Source organism: Schistocerca serialis, chromosome 10, assembly GCF_023864345.2.
Source record: "Schistocerca serialis cubense isolate TAMUIC-IGC-003099 chromosome 10, iqSchSeri2.2, whole genome shotgun sequence".
Taxonomy (NCBI): domain Eukaryota; kingdom Metazoa; phylum Arthropoda; class Insecta; order Orthoptera; family Acrididae; genus Schistocerca; species Schistocerca serialis.
This window is the reverse complement of record NC_064647.1, coordinates 146,224,143-146,244,704: the sequence shown is the minus strand read 5'-3', so window position 1 is coordinate 146,244,704 and position 20,562 is coordinate 146,224,143. Positions and strand designations below refer to the sequence as shown.

The following is a 20,562-nucleotide window of genomic DNA, read 5'->3' as shown; positions in this document are numbered from 1 at the left end:
GGTTAGGGGAGATTTATGAAGGCACAGTCTAAGGTCCTGAGTGTCAGCCCTGAGTGTAATATTCTTGGAATATACAGTCGTACTACGGGGTAGTAACATTGTTGTGTATATTGACTAAGTGCTTACCGATCATTATTCTCGAAGCTTTTCTGGAACGGCGAATGAGCACAGGAAAACACGGATCGGAGGTGAATTATTATTAAAACCGTATTTGGCCAATAGGAGTTGTCAGTGAAGTAACCATTGAGACCACATTGTCCTACATAAACCAATTCAAAGGGGAAATTCGAACTGCTACCGTCATTTCTGCAGTAGAAGTGATGAGTGACAATGACATTTAGGATTTTCTACTGGATACGCGAGGGGCCAGCATTTGAAGGGGCTTATATTCTGAAAATCTGAAACTTAAGGTGAGCTGTAAAGTGGTGGTGTCACACAAGATTTATTTTGAGTTTTTCTGTATTTTTCACCTCGCTTAGTGTGGGCCTACTAGTGTTTGGCAGTGATTCATTCACACCCGACGTTTGATCCTTGTAAAGCACTTACATTTAAAAAGGAAAGAAAATAAACTTTCATTAGTTAAAAATAAATTTTAGTCTTACGATGAACTTTCAGTTATTGACTGTGGAAATGAAAGTGTTTAAAAGGAAAGCAAAAGTTATAGTTCTGACTTAGCAAGTAGCGTAAACATGCTCAAGTCAGCGATTAGATACAAACAATTGAAATGACAATAGTCAAACTGAAGAGGGTCATTTTCAAAGACTAGCACCTTATTTCTTAAAACATTAAAATATTTTGGTAAGAGGTTAGCGTTGAAGTACTACGATTAATAAAACACTATAGTTGGCGAGAATATTCCTAAAAGGTTTACCAAAGAAGTGACCTGATATGTATCTAAAGATTGATAACAAAATGGTTAAAATGGCTCTAACCACTATGGGACTAAACATGTGAGGTCATCAGTCCCCTAGACTTAGAACTACTTAAACCTAACTAAACTAAGGACATCACACACATCCATGCCCCAGGCAGGATTCGAACCTGCGACCGTAGCAGCAGCGCCGTTCCCGACTGAAGCACCTAGAATCACTCGGCCACAGCGGCCGGCAAGTAGCGAACAAATAGCAAGAGGTGTTGCATTAAATAATTATTTACGTCATCTTCGTAACAGTTTTTTATCTCTGGAACTGGAAGTCAGCAAATATTACGAAAATACTTTAATTGTGAAACTTTTCAACATTTTAGGGACTTGTAAGTAACTGATAGTACATAAATGTTAAAGTCCTAACTATTATGATCTGGAGGTCGTATTTTAAAGCGGGAAACGATATTTTTTATTTTGTGGCATATTGCTAAGTGCTAAGTTACGTATGCATACGATACATATTTTAAGTGAATTCTTCACAAGAGAAAAATGTGGATATTCAAGCCTGAATAATGTAAATGATGCGCATTAATATCAATTACTACGATATTTACAGCGGAAGAGTGTGTGCCCCCGGTAGCTGAGTGGTCAGTGCGACAGAATGTAAATCCGTAGGACCCGGGTTCGATTCCCGGCTCGGTCGGAGGTTTCCTCCGCTCAGGGACTGGGTGTTGTGTTGTCCTAATCATCATCATTTCATTCCCATCGACGCGTAAGTCGCCGAAGTGGCGTCAAATCGAAAGACTTGCACCCGGCGAACGATCTACCCGACGGGAGGCCCTAGTCACACGTTTACATTTATAGCGAAAGAGTAATTCAAAGTATATTCAAATATTACGGATAAGTGGTGTAGTGAAGCAGACGCTTCATTAATGATGAGTTGGTCTGTACACTCGCTCCATTGTATGTTGATGGCTTTTTGTGGATAAGCTTAAATTGAACAAGATCCAGTTAATAGAAGGTGAGCTACAATGGTGGAAGTAGGATTACCAATTCGATCAAGCATACGATTACTTATTGATCACATCGTTGCTCGTAAAGTGTTTGTAGGAATATGTGTTCTTCTGAGAACTTGTGTAGAATTCTCTTGCGACCCACCATGCGTAATTATCAATTTCATTCTATTTATATTTTTTTCCTTGATTTTCTCGTGTTCTGAGATGGGGTGGACTCTGAATGTTTTAACAGGGCTAGTTGCGTGGACACTCGTAGGCTGAAATTCTAGCACAATGCAGGCTCCACCCACATTGTGAACCAAGGGCGACAAGTCGCATCAACAAGTCATGGATTCACTGTAACATCACTCAGGGGACCCTTCTGATCTCAACTCCACCAGACGATGGTTCAACACCAGCCAAGGTGGACACAGGATGACAGATCCTGACAACGAATCACAGATTCACTGGAACAGCAATTACAACTAGCATCAGGGGCCTCTTGTAGTATTAACAATATCAGCTGATCATTTGGCACCAGCCACACTGTGGGCATACGATGACAAGTCTTCCCAAATTTGGGAGATTCACTGTAACAACAATCACAACTACTATCAAGTCCCCCCAGGGGCTCAGCATTCATTTGCTGAGTACAGGCTTAGCGACCCCAGGGTCCTGAGCTGGGGACTGGTCAGCGCCGCTAGTCTCCTGTCACCGTAACCCCGGACATGCATGGCGCGGCGGTAGAATGTTGTGTGCTGCGGGGAATGGTAATCTTGGCTTGACCGCCTGGATTGCGAGGAAGGTAAACCTCTATAAAAACCCCTCAATCTTACGGTGTGCTGCGCGCCTATAAGATGCATGGCTGTTGGGGTGGGACAGTCGCAAGCTGGCAACCTCTGGGGCACCTGCCGCACCCCAGTTGTATAAGGCTTACTCAGGCACGCGGGGCTCTGTCTGAGCCGACCTTTAGTTCCCTAGCTGCTCGTGGGACCACAATGGACCCTTCGACCTCTACATTTCCCCATACCAGTGGATTGGGTGGGCCACTGGTAGGAAAACACATCCCATCGAAAAAGCGACTTCGTGCTGCGAGTCCTCCAGCGCCTGGTGTTACTAGAGATCTATCAGACTGTCGTAACAGAGCACATGCTGATAACCAGAATGTGTTTTTGATTGTCAAACGGAAGGAAGGTAGCTTTGAGAGGGTTTCTCCCTTTTACATCCACAAGGGTCTTGAGGGAATTGCAGGAACACTGAAATCCGTGAAGCGACTGCGCAATGGGACTCTTTTAGTTGAAACTTCCAGTTCCCATCAAGTCACTTCTCTTCGAAAGCAACCTGTCTCGGAGAGTACGCTATCGAGACCGAGCTCCACTCCACTTTGAACTATAGTAAGGGTGTTGTGATATGTAGGGACTTGGTGGATTCCCCAAGGGCGAACTGAAATCTGAGTGGGCTGACGAAGGTATTGTCGACGTGCAGCATATTATGAAACGAGTCGATGGGGACCTAGTCAAATCCGACTCGTTTATTCTCACGTTCAATTGCCCGAGACTCCCAGAGCATGTTAAAGCGGGTTTCTTACGTTTGCCAGTATGGCCATATTTCCCCAACCCAATGTGCTGTTTTAAATGTCACCGCTTTGGGCATACTACGTTGGGGTGCAATGGGATAGCCACTTGTGGTAAATGTGGTCAGCCTGCACATGAAGGAGCCGATTGTTCGTCGCCCGTGAAGTGCGTGAATTGCTCTGGGAGTCACCCTGTCTGGAGCCGGGTCTGCCCCATCTATCTCGAGCAACAGAAGATACAAGAGATCAAAACATCTAGGCGCATCCCCTACGGTGAGGCCAAGAAGCTCTTTAAGGCCATGCAGCCTCCTGTGTTTACAACATCTTTCGCTTCCGCTCTGCAGAAACCGGTACAGTTGGCCACTGTTGCTACACAAACGGAGTTTGCTAGTGTCAGCACTAATACCTGCGTTTGCCAGTGCACTTGTGCTGCCGCGGTTGTTTTGCAACCTGCAGCTACCCCTACAACGTCGGACAAGGCCGTGGTTGCTCACACTGGGGTACTTCCTGCCTCTCCCCATGTGGCGCCTTCTGCCCAGGCGAGTAAAGCTCCAACTGTTGACAAGGTTCTGCATTCTAAGCCCCCCAAGACGAAGACGCCGAAGGTGAAGGTTTTGCCACCTGAGGAGACTAGTCAGGGTCAGTCCGATGACGATGCCATCGTACTGTCTGACATCTCCCTTGGGTCGCCATCGGAGCTGATGGACATTGATGTCGACCGGGGGCGATATTCTCGCCCCAGGGATAAATCTCCGGTCAGTACGGGCTCTCCTCCAAAGCACAGAGGCAGGGTGAAAATTCAGCCACCGTGATCACTGGCTCCCATATTACAGTGGAACCTGAATGGGTTCAGGACGCATGTGGCCGAATTACAACTCCTTGTACGAGAGCGCCCCTTGTGCTTATGTCTCCAAGAGACACATTTTCGGGCCACTGATGCTCCTTCTTTACGGGGATATACTGTGTATCGAAAAGATGATCTGATGGGGGAAAGGGCAAAGGGTGGTGTTGCGGTTTTTGTCCGTGACATGCACCACGCATCTGAACTCCCTCTCGTTACGGACTTGCAAGCAGTTGCAGTTGACCTTCTTGTGGGGCGGAGGCTCACAATCTGTTCCATTTACTTACCGCCTCAGGATGCAATAGACTCTGAGGCTCTCACAGACCTTATTAGCCAACTCCCCCGCCAATTTCTCCTTCTGGGAGACTTCAATGCTCATAATGTCTTATGGGGCTTTACGACTACTTGCCCCAGGGGTCGCGTTCTGGAAAGCCTCATGACGTCCGAAGAACAGTGCATCCTCAACTCTGGTGCTCCCACTCACTTTTGTACTGCTTCTGGGTCGTCGTCAGCTATTGACCTTTCCTTTTCCTCTCCAGCACTTGCGGATTCTGCTCTGTGGGAGGTTGCCGCTGACCTCCATTCTAGTGACCACTTCCCCTTTGGATTCGCCTCCTGGATGAGGCTGTGGCATTACCAGTGCCGCCCAGGTGGTATCTCTGCAGAGCTGACTGGACACTTTTCAGACATTTAGCTGTTTTGGAACACCGTGCCAGCGTCCACGAATGGGTCGACCATGTTACAGCCGTGATCTCCCATGCTACTGAATTGTCGATCCCACGGTCCTCAAGTCATCACAAGAGGCGTCCTGTCCCTTGGTGGACCACTGAGTGCCGCTCAGCCATCCGAGCCCGCCGTGCAGCTCTGCGCCGCTTCAAGTGCCGTCCCTCAGCTGACAATCTTGCGGCCTTTCGGGTGGCAAGGGCCAAGGTGCGGCGAGTGATTAAAGAGAGCAAACGACGGTCATGGCAATCGTTCTTGAACTCCATCTCCCGCTCCACTAGTACTTCGAAAGTATGGGAAGCCATCAGGAGGATTTCCGGGAAACGCAGCCAACTACCTGTCACGGCATTGCTGCATCAGGGATGTCTCCTCACGGCGCCGAGAGACATTGCCCAGACACTGGCCATGCATTTTGCCGAATCTACTGCCACTATTAACTGTGATCCAGATTTCTGCCGCTACCGCACTGCCATCGAGAGGGATCACTTGGACTTCCGGTCTCCAAATCCTGAACCCTACAACTGCCCCTTCACAATGTGGGAACTGGATTCGACGCTGTCTGTGGCTCATGATACTGCGCCAGGTGATGATCAAATCCTGTACAGCATGCTGCAGCACTTGTTGCTGCCATCCAAGGAAGTTCTCCTGAATTGTTTTAATATGATATGGTCATCCGGCACGTTCCCTGACTCGTGGAGGGAGGCGATTTTGATTCCCCTCCTCAAACCGGGAAAGGATCGAATGCATCCCAGTAGTTATCGGAGTATTGTTTTGACGAGCTGTGTCGGGAAGATATTGGAACGCATGGTCAACCGTCGCCTGGTTTGGCTGCTCGAGAACAGGCAGCTCCTTCGCCCCTCTCAGTGCGGCTTTCGGAGATGTCGTTCAACTATAGACAACTTGACCCTGCTTGAGGCGGCCATCCAGCAGGCCTTCCTACGTAACCAGCATTGTCTAGGTGTATTCTTTGACATTAATAAGGCGTACGACACTACTTGGCGCCCCTTATCCTCAATCAACTCCATCAGTGGGGCTTTCGTGGCCATCTCCCCATCTTCATTCGGTCCTTTCTTTCCCGCCGCCTCTTTCGATATCGGGTTGGTAATGTGCTATCTGATTTGTACGTGCAGGAGAATGGTGTTCCTCAGGGAAGCGTTTTAAGTGTCACCCTCTTTGCCGTCGCCATTAACAGTATCACGTCCACTATCCGGAGTCCGGCCCAGTGCTCCTTGTTTGTGGACGATTTTGCTGTTTTCCTTTCTTCCTCCAGTCTTGTCACCGCTAGTCGGCAGCTGCAGCTTACGACAAAGCGATTAGAGGCATGGACTGCGAAGACGGGTTTTACCTTTTCTGCAGACAAATGTGTGTGTGTTCATTTTAATCGTTCTCGACGTGCTTTTACCTCCCCTGAATTGCGTCTGAGGGACACCATTCTTCCTTTTAGAGACACTGTGAGGTTCCTGGGCCTCACTTTTGATTCCAAGTTGTCGTGGTTGCCGCACCTTAAAGACGTGCGGGCCCTGAAGGCACTGAATATTTTGAAGTGTCTGAGCCATCGGTCCTGGGGAGCAGATCGGGCGCGTCTGCTGCAGTTTTATAGGGCTTTCGTCCGGTCGCGTCTTGACTGTGGATGCACCGTGTGTGGGTCAGCGAGGCCTTCGTATCTGAAGATTCTTGACGCAGTACACCATGAGGGTATCAGGCTGGCCACTGGTGCCATCCGTACCAGTCCCATCCCCAGCCTGTGTGCTGAGGCAGGGGAACCGCCGCTCGCCATCCGGCGGAAACTCCTCATGGGAGCGACGGGTGTGTCAATTCCTTGCCTGTCCTACCTCCCCTGCGTACCCCAATGTTGCCCGACTGCCAATGGAACGTCTCTTTTCCAGTCGTCCGAGGGCAACGAGACCATCTGGGATTCGTGCCAAGCATTTGCTTGAGTCCTTTGGTGTGGAGCGTGTGGCACCCCAACTCCAGGGTTTTACCCGCCTGCCTCCCTGGTTGCTCCAGAGGCCCAGCGTCATTTTAGACTTGTCAGAGTACCGGAGGAGGTGCACTCCTACGTTTGTTTTTACCTCCTTATTTTACGATATTTTAAACCAGCATCCCGACCATGTACCAGTATTTTCGGATGGCTGTAAACAGGGGGACTCTGTTGGTTGTGCTGTTGTTTTCCCTGATCGAGTCGTCAAGTTACGGCTTCCTGCGGCGTTTACCATCTTTGATGCCAAATTGTTTGCGATCTTGCGGGTATTGGAGCAGATGAGATGAGAAACTTAAGACTGGGAACACATCTCATCTGCTCCAATACCCGCAAGATCGCAAACAACTTGGCATCTGTTCTGACTCCCTGAGTGCCCTTCAGACCATGCAACACTTGAACCCAGCGGATACGGTCGTCCAGAACATCCATGATGCCCTACTCCACCTGCAACGGCAGGGGAAAGAGGTTTCTTTCTGCTGGGTGCCAGGGCACGTGGGTATTAGGGGAAACGAACTGGCGGACGTGGCTGCCAAAGATGCATGTTCCCTCCCTCACGTTGTTGAATGTGCCGTCCCCCTCCATGCTGTTACCTCCCTTTTGCATTTTCGTGTTATGCGTCAATGGGAAGAGAAATGGCTGGCAGTTGGTGAAAATAAGCTGCGTTTGGTCAAGGCCACCACGCGGCCATAGCGTACGTCCTACCAGTCGTGCAGGCGGGATGAGGTTCTCCTCACTCGCCTCCGTATCGGGCACAGTCCCTTAACGCATGGTTTTTTACTCCGGCGGGAGGACCCCCCAATCTGCAGTGCTTGTGGCGTCCAGATTACTGTCCGCCACATTTTACTTGACTGTCCTTTACTCTCTGACCAGAGGGCGGTGGTTTCCTTGCCACCGGATTTGCCCTCTATTTTGCAAGACGACGCAACGACTGTGGTTAAGGTCTTACGGTTTTTTCTCCTGTCCAGTTTGTTGCCTCGGATTTTAGGGAGAGGATTTTAATGTGCTGCTGGGTGACTGGCTCACCCAGGCTTTAGGTAAGAGGTCCGCCAGTCACGATTACCTACTTGTTTCACTTCGATTTCTGTTCTCTTTTCCTTGTGTTTCCTTTTTTAGTGCGTTTCTTTTCTTCTTGCTTTGCCTCTGTATGTGAGGATTTGGAACTGCGTCAGGCCTGTGTCTTTTAGCCGTTCTCCTTGTTTGCTGTCCGTCTTCGTCCCTTCACTGCATGTGTTCCTGTTTCTATGCGTTTGAGCGCTGATGACCACGCTGTTTAGCGCCCGAAAACCTCAAACCACACACACACACACACACACACACACACACACACACACACACACACACTACTATCAAGTGGCTCTCATTGTCTCAACTCCATCAGCTTATCGACAGTAACACACCAGACCACAGATGAGAAATCCTAACCAAGACTCATTGTAACAGCAATCGTGACCTGCATCTGGGGTCTCATGTAATCTCACCAGCTGAACATCTGGGACTTTACAGTATCTACATCTACGTCGACATTTACTTCTACGTACATACTCCACAAGCCAGTGTATGGTGCTTGGTTGAGGGTACCTTACACTTCTACTAGTCATTTCTTTTCCTCATCATCTAGCAAATGGTGATAGGGAAAAACGGCTGTTTGTATGCCCCCACACGAGCCCTGATTTCTCTTCGTGGTCTTTACGCGAAAAGTGTTTTAGGAGCAGTAGAATCGTTCTAGAGTGAGCTTCAAATGCTGGTTTTCTAAGTTTTCTCAACAGTGTCCCTCAAAAAGAACTTTGCCTTCCCTCCAAGAATTCCCGTCTGATTTCTCGAAACATCTCTGTAATACACTACTGGACATTAAAATTGCTACACCAAGAAGAAATGCAGATGATGGACGGGTATTCATTGGACAAATATTTTATACTAGAACTGACATGTGATAACATTTTCACGTAGTTTGGGTGCATAGATCCTGAGAAATTAGCTCCCAGAACAACCACCTCTGGCCGTAATAACGGCCTTGATACGCTTGGGCATTGAGTCAGAGTTTGGATGGCGCGTACAGGTACAGCTGCCCATGCAGCTTCAACACGATGCCACAGTTCATCAAGAGTAGTGACTGGCGTATTGTGACGAGCCACTTGCTCGGCCACCACTGACCAGACGTTTTCAGTTGGTGAGATATCTCGAGAATGTGCTGGCCAGTGCTGCAGTCGAACATTTTCTGTATCCAGAAAGGCCCGTACAGGACCTGCAACATGCGGTCGTGCATTATGCGGTCGTGCATTATCCTGCTGAAATGTAGGGTTTCGCAGGGATCGAATGAAGGGTAGGGCCACGGGTCGTAACACATCTGAAATTTAACGTCCACTGTTCAAAGTGGCGTCAATGCGAACAAGAGGCGACCTAGACGTGTAACCAATGGCACCCCATACCATCATGCCGGGTGATACGCCAGTATGGCGATGACGAATAGACGCTTCCAATGTGCGTTCACCGCGATGTCGCCAAAGACGGATGCGACCATCATGATGCTGTAAACAGAACCTGGATTCATCCGAAAAAATGACGTTTTGCCATTCGTGCACCCAGGATCGTCGTTGAGTACACCATCGCAGGCGCTCCTGTCTGTGATGCAGCGTGAAGGGTAACCGCAGCCATGGTCTCCGAGCTGATAGTCCATGCTGCTGCAAACGTCGTCGAACTGCTCGTGCAGATGGTTGTTGTCTAGCAAACGACCCCATCTGTTGACTCAGGGATCGAGACGTGGCTGCACGATCCGTTACAGCCATGCGGATAAGATGCCTGTCATCTCGACTGCTAGTGATACGAGGCCGTTGGGATCCAGCACCGCGTTCCGTATTACCCTCCTGAACCCACCGATTCCGTACTCTGCTAACAGTCATTGGATCTCGACCAACGCGAGCAGCAATGCCGCGATACGACAAACCGCAATCGTGATAGGCTACAATCCGACCTTTATCAAAGTCGGAAACGTGATGGTACGCATTTCTCCTCCTTACACGAGGCATCACAACAACGTTTCACCAGGCAACGCCGGTCAACTGCTGTTTGTGTATGAGAAATAGGTTGGAAACTTTCCTCATGTCAGCACGTTGTAGGTGTCGCCAACGGCGCCAACCTTGTTTGAATGCTCTGAAAAGCTAATCATTTGCATATCACAGCATCTTCTTCCTGTTGGTTAGATTTCGCGTCTGTAGCACGCCATCTTCGTGATGTAACGATTTTAATGGCCAGTAGTGTACTTGCTTGTTGATCCAACGTACCAGAAATAAAAACTAGGATTTTTAGATTTGAATTTTGAATGACTTCGATGTCTTCCTTTAATCCGGCGTGGTGGGGATCCCAAACACTCGAACATTACCCAAGAATGGGTATCACTAGTGTTCTGTACGCGGCCTTCTTTACAGATAAACCACGCTTTCCCAAAATTTCTCCCACTAAACCGAAGTTGACCTTTCGCCTTCCCGACTACAATCCTTGCATGTCCGTTCCAGTTCATGTCACTTTCCAAAGCTATGCCTAGACAATCAACGTGTCTATTTGGACACTACTGATAACATATTTAAACGTTAGGGGATTGTTTTTTCTATTCCACATCTACATTTACATGGATACTCTGCAAATCACTCTTAAGTGCCTGGCAGAGGGTTCATCGAATCATCTTCACAATAATGCTCTATTATTCCGATCTTGAACAGCCCGCCGAAGAAAGGAACACATATATTTCCGTTCGAGCACTGATTTCCCGTATTTTATTATGAAGATCGTTTCTCTCTATGTAGGTCGGTCTCAACTAAATATTTTCGCATTCGGAGGAGAAAGTTGGTTATTCAAATTTCGTGAGAAGATGTCGCCGCAACGAAAAACGCCTTTGTTTTAATGGTGTCCATCCCAGATCCTATATCATGTCAGTGACACTCTCTCTCTTTTCCGCGATAATACAAAAATGGCTGCTCTTCGTTGCACTTTCTCAATGTATCCGTTAATCCTATGTGGTAAAGATCCCAGACCGCGTTACAGTACTCCAAAAGAGGACCGACAAGCGTAGTATATGCAGTCTCTTTAATAGATCTGTTACATTTTCTTAGTGTTCTGCTCTTACATTTTTCTACATTTGGAGTTAGACATCATTCATCACACCAAGTAGAAATTCTGTCTGAGTCATCTTGTATTCTCCCACAGTCACTCAACGACGACACCTTCCCGCACACCACAGCGTCATCAACAAAGACATTGCAGTTCTCCCTGTCTGCCAGATCAATTATGCATCTAAAGAATAGTAGTGGTACTCTTGCACTTCCCTGTGGTACTCATGACGACACACTTGTCTATAATGAACACTTGCCGTCGAGGACAATGAACTAAGTTCTCTATTTCAGAAGTCTTCGAGCCACTCACACATCTAGAAACCTATTCTGTATGCTTGTATACCTTGACAGTCTCCATTGCCCTTCATCCATGGTTTGTAGGATATCACGTGAGAAATAGACAAAGTAAGCTTTACATGAGCGCATAGCCAGACAACTGACCACAGATAACAAATTCTAACGAAAGATGCATGGTAACAGCAGTCACAGATAGCATCCTCTTAGGCCCTCAGTTGAACAAACTAATCGTCTGGCACTCGTCTACCCAGTTGGGTAGCCACACGGCAGACCACGTAAGACAAATCCTAGCTTCAGACGTTCTGTAACAATAAACAGAACTATCATCTACATCCTCACGTAACATTAGTTTCACCAGCAACTCCTCTGGCGCCAGTCCGTCAAGGTGTATGAGCAGCCATTGTGGAGATTTCATGTGGCAAGTCCCATCAACAAGCCACAGATGACAGCAATCACAGCCAACTTACAGAATCTCATGCAGCCACATCTGCACCATCCGATCATCTGGCAAGACTTTGACAAAGTGTATGGGCAGCTACTCTGGGCACTGCAGGTGGAAAGTCACATCAACACCCCACAGATGCACATCAACACCAGTCACAACCAGCATCCAGGGCCTCATCCAGCCTCAAATGCACCAGCCCGTCATCCGGCACCAGTCTCCCTTGGCGAGCAACATGTGCGCAGACCACAGTCAAGTCCATTCACCAGAACACAGGTGGCATGAGACAGGAATCTCTACAATTATCTAGGGCCCCACTGAGCGATGCAGTGCAGTGGCAAGATACTGAATTCATATTTGGGAGGGCGGTCGTTCAAATCAACACTGAACCATCCAGATTTAGGTTTCCCATGATTTCCCTAAATCGCTGCTAAGATGGTTCCTTTGAAAGGGCACAATTTTCTTCTCCATTCTTCATTAATCTATGCTTGTGCTCCATCTGTAATGACCTCATCGCTGACAAGAAGTGAAACCAAAAATCCGCATTCCATCGTCCTCTTCTTTTGTTCTTTGAATCATAATGCTGTTAACATACCATTCCAGTTGAAAGTCCACCTGCTTAGCTGGGTGGTAACGTACTCGCCTCCCATGCAAGTGGGCCCACGTTCGATTCCAGGCCGGGTTGGAGGTTTCTCCGCTCGGGGACTGGGTGCTGTGTTGCCCTCATCATCATTTCATCCCCCTCAACGGTGCGGAAGTCGCCCAGTGTGGCGTCGAATGAAATAAGACTAGCAGTTGGCGGCCGAGCTTCCCAGAATAGGGGCCTCCCGGCCAACGATGCCATACGCTCATTTCATTTCCAGTTGAAAGAAATAAAGGAAGTCAAAAGGCAGTACTTTTAAAACGGAAATTTGAAATCTAGTAGCCAGTATTTTTTAAAAATAAAAATTATCTGTTGTATTGAAATGCCAGGAAATCCTTGATGTAAGGCCCTATAAAACTCAAATATCAATTTTTAATTCGACTGAACAGTGAACATTAGAGATTGTCCAACATGCAGATAGATTACATTTTGTATGGTATGGCATGAAACTTACGTTTCTAGCATTCGTAGACTTAGAGAAAGCTTTTGACAATGTTGACTGGAATACTCTCTTTCAAATTCTGAAGGTGGCTGGGGTAAGCTACAGGGAGCGAAAGGCTATTTACAATTTGTACAGAAACCAGATGGCAGTTATAAGAGTCGAGAGGCGTGAAAGGAAGCAGCGGTTGGTAAGGGAGTGAGATAGGACAGAACCCTATTTCCAATTCATTCAGGGTGTACCTTGAACAAGCAGTAAAAGGTTGTAGCCTATCCCTGATGTTATTCAATCTGTATATTGAGCAAGCAGTAAATGAAAAAAAGAAAAATTTGGAGTAGGCATAAAAAATCCCTGGAGAAGAAATAAAAACTTTGAGGTTCGCCGATGACATTGTAATTCTGTCAGAGACAGCACAGGACCTTGAAGAGCAGTTGAATGGAATGGACAGAGTCTTGAAAAGAGGATATGAGATGAACTTCAACAAAAGCAAAACTAGGATAATGGAATGTAGTCGAATTCAATCAGGTGATGCTGAGGGAATTAGATTAGGAAATGAGACACTTAAAGTAGTAAAGGAGTTTTGCTATTTGGGGAGCAAAATAACTGATGATGGTTGAAGTAGAGAGGATGTAAAATGTAGACTGGCAATGGCAAGGAAAGCGTTTCTGAAGAAGAGAAATTTGTTAACATCGAGTATAGATTTAAGTGTCAGGAAGTCATTTTTGGAAGTATTTGTATGGAAGTGAAACATGGACGATAACTATGGACAAGAAGAGAATAGAAGCTTTCGAAATGCGTTGCTACAGAAGAATGCTGAAGATTAGATGGGTAGATCACATAACTAATGAGGAGGTACTGAATAGAATTGGGAAGAAGAGGAGTTTGTGGCACAACTTGACTAGAAGAAGGGACCGGTTGGTAGGACATGTTCTGAGGCATCAAGGGATCACAAATTTAGCATTGGAGGGCAGCGTGGAGGGTAAAAATCGTAGAGGGAGACCAAGAGATGAATACACTAAGCAGATTCAGAAGGATGTAGGTTGCGGTAGGTACTGGGAGATGAAGCTTGCACGGGATAGAGTAGCATGGAGAGCTGCATCAAATCAGTCTCAGGACTGAAGACCACAACAACAACAAATACGATTTTGTCCAGTGCTCGAGAATTTACTCATATTTGACGAGGCACGAAAACGAAAAGGATATCATCGTAAGAAACTTCGGTCTCATGCCTGGCGGCTTTTTGTCAACAGTTATATCTAACAGTAGTGCAGGTCCGAAAAGACAATCTTTGTGGATCCTACTAACCCTATCGTTTTTCCTCCCCCCATCATGATTTTTTAATTTATTTTACTGTTTATTATAAAAAGTACTTACCGCCTTCATCTCTTCAAAGCCGAAGACTAGTATGTTCGCTTCATTCCTCAGCTTCCAGAAAGAAAGTACGTGGTCCCAAAATGGAGTGTACTTTGCTGCAAATAAATAAATAAGTAAATTTACAAATGATATACAGCTGTTTTCCCGTTTGGTTGTTAAAAAACAGCCTTCCTGGGATAATCAGCTGCGTATTGTTGAAACGAATTTGTAATGTCCCTACTTGTTACTGACTGCTTGACACTATTTCTGATGGAGTGGTGGATATTCAATACCACTGACAAATTCAGAGCACCCACGTCAACAGCGAAAGTATTTCAAACAAAATTTTGAGTTATATGATTACAGATATGACAGATGTCGGTAGATGCTCAAATACTGGTCCAAAGATCTTCTAGATGAGTGTGGTTAAAAGAAAGCCATAAAACTCCAACACAAACTACACCAAGTAAGTTTCCTGTAAGCTAAGATCACTGACACACATACATTAAAACCGATGTAATCCTCAATTCTAAAATAATCCATTTAACAAATAAAGACAGTGAATGATGTGAAACAGTCATGACAAATCGTGATTCATGGCTGGGTGAGTACTGGACTACTGAGGAATGAATTAGCACTCTGCAACACACTATAAACCCTCAACCTCACAGTTTAGGATGGAGTCCGAAAATCCACAAAGCTTTAAAGTGTGGCCAAGACTCACCTTGTCATCTGCTAAACTAGCCAGCAGACCCCCACTTCGGCCTATTGATACCCCTGTTGCGCAGCATAATGGATTTATTGTACATGCTTAAAATTCTGCGAATGTAGTACCAGATGTGCTTGGAATAGAACAGATTAGTTCTGGGCTGATATGCGATTCGGTATGTCAACAAGGTATACCACCAAGGCAACAGACCATAGAATGGGGTATGCAGAACGCAAGAACTGCCGTGCTGCTCAACAACTGTGAGATAACATTATGTAACTTCACCGCCTGACCGCCACTACAGTATCAGCTGCAGGCAGAAAAGGACCGAACTCGCAGACCCAGAATTATTACTGAATTACCGCACTGAGGCAAGAAGCACTGACAGGTCAGATGATTGAGGACAAATGCACTCAGACGCTGACACACACTGTGCCACAGGTGCAGACTACTCGACCTGTTAAACAGGGAGGCTTTTGGAGCTCAAGAACCCATTCAGTCGTGGTACCATTCTGTCTGTGTCGCTATAGCTGGAGAGGATGCCAGTCTGTAGCGTTTCGGTGAAACCATGGCAAACTGGCTGGTGGTCGTCAGTCTGATGGTTGCTTGCATACTTCAACACCGAGAGGCAGTCAACTAGATGCAAACCACCGCTACGGTCGCAGGTTCGGATCCTGCCTCGGGCATGGAAGTGTGTGATGTCCAGAGGTTTAGTTAGGTTTAAGTAGTTCTAAATTCTAGGGGACCGATGACCTTAGCTGTTAAGTCCCGTAGTCCTCAGAGCCGTTTCGATGCAAACCACAGGCGTGGTCTGCTGCTGCTGGGTCATTACAGATGAGAAGACTGGTGAACAATCAGCCCTCTTCCACTACTGTGTCATCAAGGATGGTCTGCCAGCTGCCATCTTCACATGGACTAGGTGAGGTGCGTCAGCAAAATTTCCTGGGCAACTGTAGCAGGCTTGGTCGATCCATTGTGGTTGACTAGGACCTAGTCTTCACCACAACCGACATCCTGGATCACAGTTGGCAGTCTTTACCTGAGTGTGCGATGGACTGTCTTCGACAGTGATTAGGTGGAAGCCATACTAGGATGTGGCAGAATTTCTAGCACCTTCGTCGCCCCACCACCACTGCAAGCACAGGACATGGCTGTGTCATTGACCCATGATGCTGAAATTAAATGAGTATACGCCATTGTGGGCCGGGAGTCCCCCATTCGTCGAAGTTCGGCTGCTGAGGGTAAGTACTTATCGCATTCGATGCCACATTCGGTGACTTGCGCGTCGGAGATGGGAATGAAATGATGATGAGGACAACAACACCCAGTCCCCAAGCAGAGAAAATCTCCTGCCCCAGCCAGGAATCGAACCTGGGCCCCTTGACGTGGCATTGCGCCATGCTGACCACTCAGCTAATGGGGGCGGACACTTGTGTTGATGATATCATGTCTTAATGATAAGGCATCAGCACTTCTTCACAGAACATGCCTTGGCACCCAGCTGCCGACTGCAGCTCTGAAGAACTTATTATCTTTGTAGACTCTGCATGGTAAATAAGACACTAGACACCCATACGGAAAGATGACTATTCAAACCAGTGTCCGGCCATCCTGGTTTAGCTTTTCCGTGATTTCCCTAAATCACTTCAGGCAAATGCGAGGATGGTTCCTTTGAAAGAGCATGGCCAAATTCCTGCCACATCCTTCCCTAATCTGATGGGACCAATGACCTTGGTGTTTGGTTCCCTCCACCTGAGTCAACCAACCAACAGATGATAAATAAATGTCATTACATATACTGCTTTGTCACTGACGCCTCCAGGTGTGAACTGGATCACTCAGCCTCACCCTATGCTCGATGTCCTAATCACAATATGACTAAAGCATGTAGTTGGAACACCCTGTTCATCAGAATACAAAGTGCACTTGCTTAAAATATAACATTCCATTAAACATTAGTAGAACTTTGTTTCGCCAGAGACTGGAAGGAGGAATGCCATGTGTGGATAGCTGGTTTCACAACTCACTGCTTGTTGTTCCTCACCTCCAGCCAATAATCCTTCAATTAAAGCATGACCTCCCGGCTCAACAGCGAGTTCACAGCATGTATGAGGACGGCGTGTTGTTCAACTGAGTTACACCTACAAGTCCTCTTGGCTCCTATGTCAGTTTACTCGTTTCCCTTCATTCCCACGGTGCCCAGAAGAACACCATCACCTTTCCATGCCGTTGCAGCTTGTATGTGTTGTACAACTTTTCCTGCTGAGAACATTCACTGAATAATGAAAGTCATGGGATACCTCCTAATATTGTGTCGGACCTCATTTGCCAGGCGTAGCACAGCAACTCGACTCGGCATGAACTCAGAAAGTGGTTGGAAGTCCCCTGCAGAAATATTTAGCTTTGCTGCCTCTATAATTCCGAAAGTGTTCCTGGTGCAGGATTTTCTGCACGAACTCACCTCTCGATTATGTCCTACAAGTGTTCGATGGAATTCATTCTGGGTGGCCAAATCATTTGCTCGAATTGTCCACAATGTTCTTGAAAGCGCTCGCAAACAACTTAAGCCCAGTGACATGGCGCATTGTCACCTATAAAGATTCCATCGTTGTTTGGGAACATGAAGTCCATGAGTGCCTGTAAATGATCTCCAACTCTGGACCAAAGGACCCAGTCAGTTCCATGTAAACACAGCCTACACCATTACGGAGTCATCTCTACGTTGTACTGTGCTTGTTGCCAACTTGGATCCATGGTTTCGAAGGGTCTGCGCCACACTCGAACCCTTTCATCAGCTCTTACCAACTGGAAACGGATTGTCCATTATGCATTCCAATGGGCTTGGGCAATTCCAGCAGGATAATGCGACGCCCCACACGTCCAGAATTGCTACAGTGTGGCTCCAGGAACACTCTTCTGAGTTTAAACACTTCCGCTGGCCACCAAATTCCCCAGACATGAGCATATCTGGGATGCCTTGCAACGTACTGTTCAGGAGATATCTCCAACCCCTCGTACTCTTACGGAGTTTTAGACAGCCCTGCAGGATTCATGGGGTCATTTCCCTCCAGCATTACGTCAGACATTAGTCGAGCTCCTGCCACGTCCTATTGCGGCACTTTTGTCTGCTAGTGGGCGCCCTACACGATATCACGCAAGTGTACCGGTTTCTTTGGCTCTTCAGCATAGGTACAGAGTGGTCTGTTACGTTGTCAATCCTTTTGGACAGCTTATATATAGAGTGTAGGGTACTTACGCTCTGTTGGTGGCCTAGAACCCTAATTTGCGCCAAGGCAAAGCTACACCATAGTACTCGAGGTAGTAATACATGTCCAAGAGATGCAGTCCGACAGGTCCAGCAGTGTTGATTATATTCTGGGCTTCCAGTAACAAGTATCCATGTAGGCCACATCTATTGAGGGCAATTTGAGGACTCAGTAGTGGCGAGACAGAACCCTCCAAGCTGATGTCCAGCCGTACAGTCGACATTTCAGTGATCGATTCGTCCTCCTCGTAAACACCCAAGGAATGAAGCGAACGCTATGCCCATGCATATCAGCTGATCTGAAGTCGACTGAGCACACCCTTGACCAGTTGAAGCCCGCACACAGTGGATGACCTCAGTATGGTGATCATCGAAAAGTGGGACAGGCGGAGCGGGAGCAGCAATATCTCGACCAGGTTGTGTTCAGCAAGCTAAGGAGACTGCTAAGACGTTATAACGCATGGTGTGGGGTAACGCTGTTTCGTGTTTTACTCTCCAACAGAGTTTTATTTCGCAAGTGAACAAAGAAGTCCACTTCCAGACAACGTGCCCTTATTTCAGAGTGAAGATCCATTCCATCTTTCCCTGGCCGCCTTGAACCTAAGCCCATACACGACGGAAATAAGTTCACATCTTCCTCACGGTTTGGTGAGACCCACTACATCTACCACACAGTACACACTCACTCATCTGACATCTTGGTGAAAATATGGTATATAATGTTATCCTCGTCTGCTCCAACCGATTCTTCAAATACTGCTTACTGCGCACCAGAAACATTCACTTACGGATGTTTTCCATGAAGCCCTCCGCAAACTCATCCGCTGTGAGAGAGCAGCCAAGCCAAAGCTGGTGGTGGTTGAGGTAAGACACGATCACATCCTTCACGTTTCGAGTCACGTATATTATCTGGAACATTCCAAAACATGGCCACCATTGCACTACAGTTGTAATAGAAAAACCTTTACCCTGAAATTATCAATGTCTATCTTCTAGCAAATAGCGTTGCCTACATCACGACTGTTTCATCCTTTTCTCTCCACTGGGAAAGATTAATATTTGCTAAACCACCTGTCTAATCTTCAACATGTTATTTCGGGTAAGTAGGGAAGAAGCACTGCTTCGAACTGAGGAGAAAATAAGTGTGTGTCACGACCTGACTAAAAGAAAGACTAGGAAGTTAGGTAACACAGGATGTGAGTTTGGAGGTGGGAACAGGTAAAAATTGTAGCGGAGACCAAATCTTGACTACAGTAAGCAGGTTGAATGGGTTTAACTTGTAATAGTTACATCTGGATCGCGGAGTCCCGGGTTCGATTCCCGGCAGGGTTGGTGATTTTCTCTGCCCGGGGACTGAGTGTTTGTGTTGTCTGCATCATTTCATCATCATCATCATCATCATCATCATCATCATCATCATCATCATTATTCGTGACAGTGGCTGGATTGGACTGTGTAAAAAGTTGGACTGTGTAAAAATTGGGACTTTGTACGGGCGCTGATGACCGCTTAGTTGAATGCCTCACAAACCAAACATCATCACCAAACATCATCGCAATAGATACCTAGAGATCGAAAAGCTTGCATAGGGTAGACAAACGTGGAGAGAGCTTCAGCAAACGTCTTCTGACTGAAGATCGAAACAACATACTCTACTTTATTATAATACTAGCTAACAAACCCGTCAGTGCCTGGATATTTATTTTGCCAATTTTCTATTTGAAATGAAAATAAAAAAAATGAGAATCCAAATTGAAAACGTGATGCTGAACAATTTCTGTACGCTTTGCGCAGTTTCTTCGCGTGTCTACATCGCGATTTTGTAAATGTCTCAGTGACAATGCGTCTTAATTGCTCTATGCACGTCTATCGTTTACGCGTACATCCGTTAGCGCTTCGCAGATGAAAGTTGTCAAAAACGCTGCCAGGTGTCTGGGATTTCCTTAAGCTGGCTCGAGTGAAGGAGTCTCTTACTAGTAAAGAAAAAATGTATTAAAACTTCAAGGAAACTGCGGCATTTTTTCACGTATTTTGTGTTTATGATGTATCTCTTGAACTATGTGTCGTACAATGAAGTACTTAGCTAGTTGCATTCAGCGGAATCTGTGGATACTGTCAGTGAAATATGTTGCGAATAGAGTTAGTAGCGAAGAAGTAATAAGTTTAAACGTCATCCATGATGCGGCAGTTTTTCACGTATCTCAATCTTTATGACTTATCTCCGGATCTATTTGTCATACAATGATATAACTTCGCAAAATATCTGCGAATGGAGTCAGTTGAAAAGAAGAAATAAATTTAAACGCGGCAGTTTTTCATTCATGCCAGTGTTT

General features: G+C 46.5%; 1 protein-coding gene across 1 annotated transcript in view; it reads right to left on the bottom strand.

Moving 5' to 3' along the window:
- LOC126424620 (luciferin sulfotransferase-like) overlaps positions 1–20,562 on the bottom strand; it is a 65,346-nt gene that overhangs the window by 5,264 nt on the left and 39,520 nt on the right. Inside the window, exons 4-5 of the mRNA XM_050087357.1 lie at positions 19,018–19,138; positions 14,277–14,371 (exon numbers count right to left, since the gene is read on the bottom strand). Coding sequence (XP_049943314.1) covers positions 14,277–14,371; positions 19,018–19,138 — 216 coding nt within the window. The remainder of the gene's footprint in view (positions 1–14,276; positions 14,372–19,017; positions 19,139–20,562) is intronic.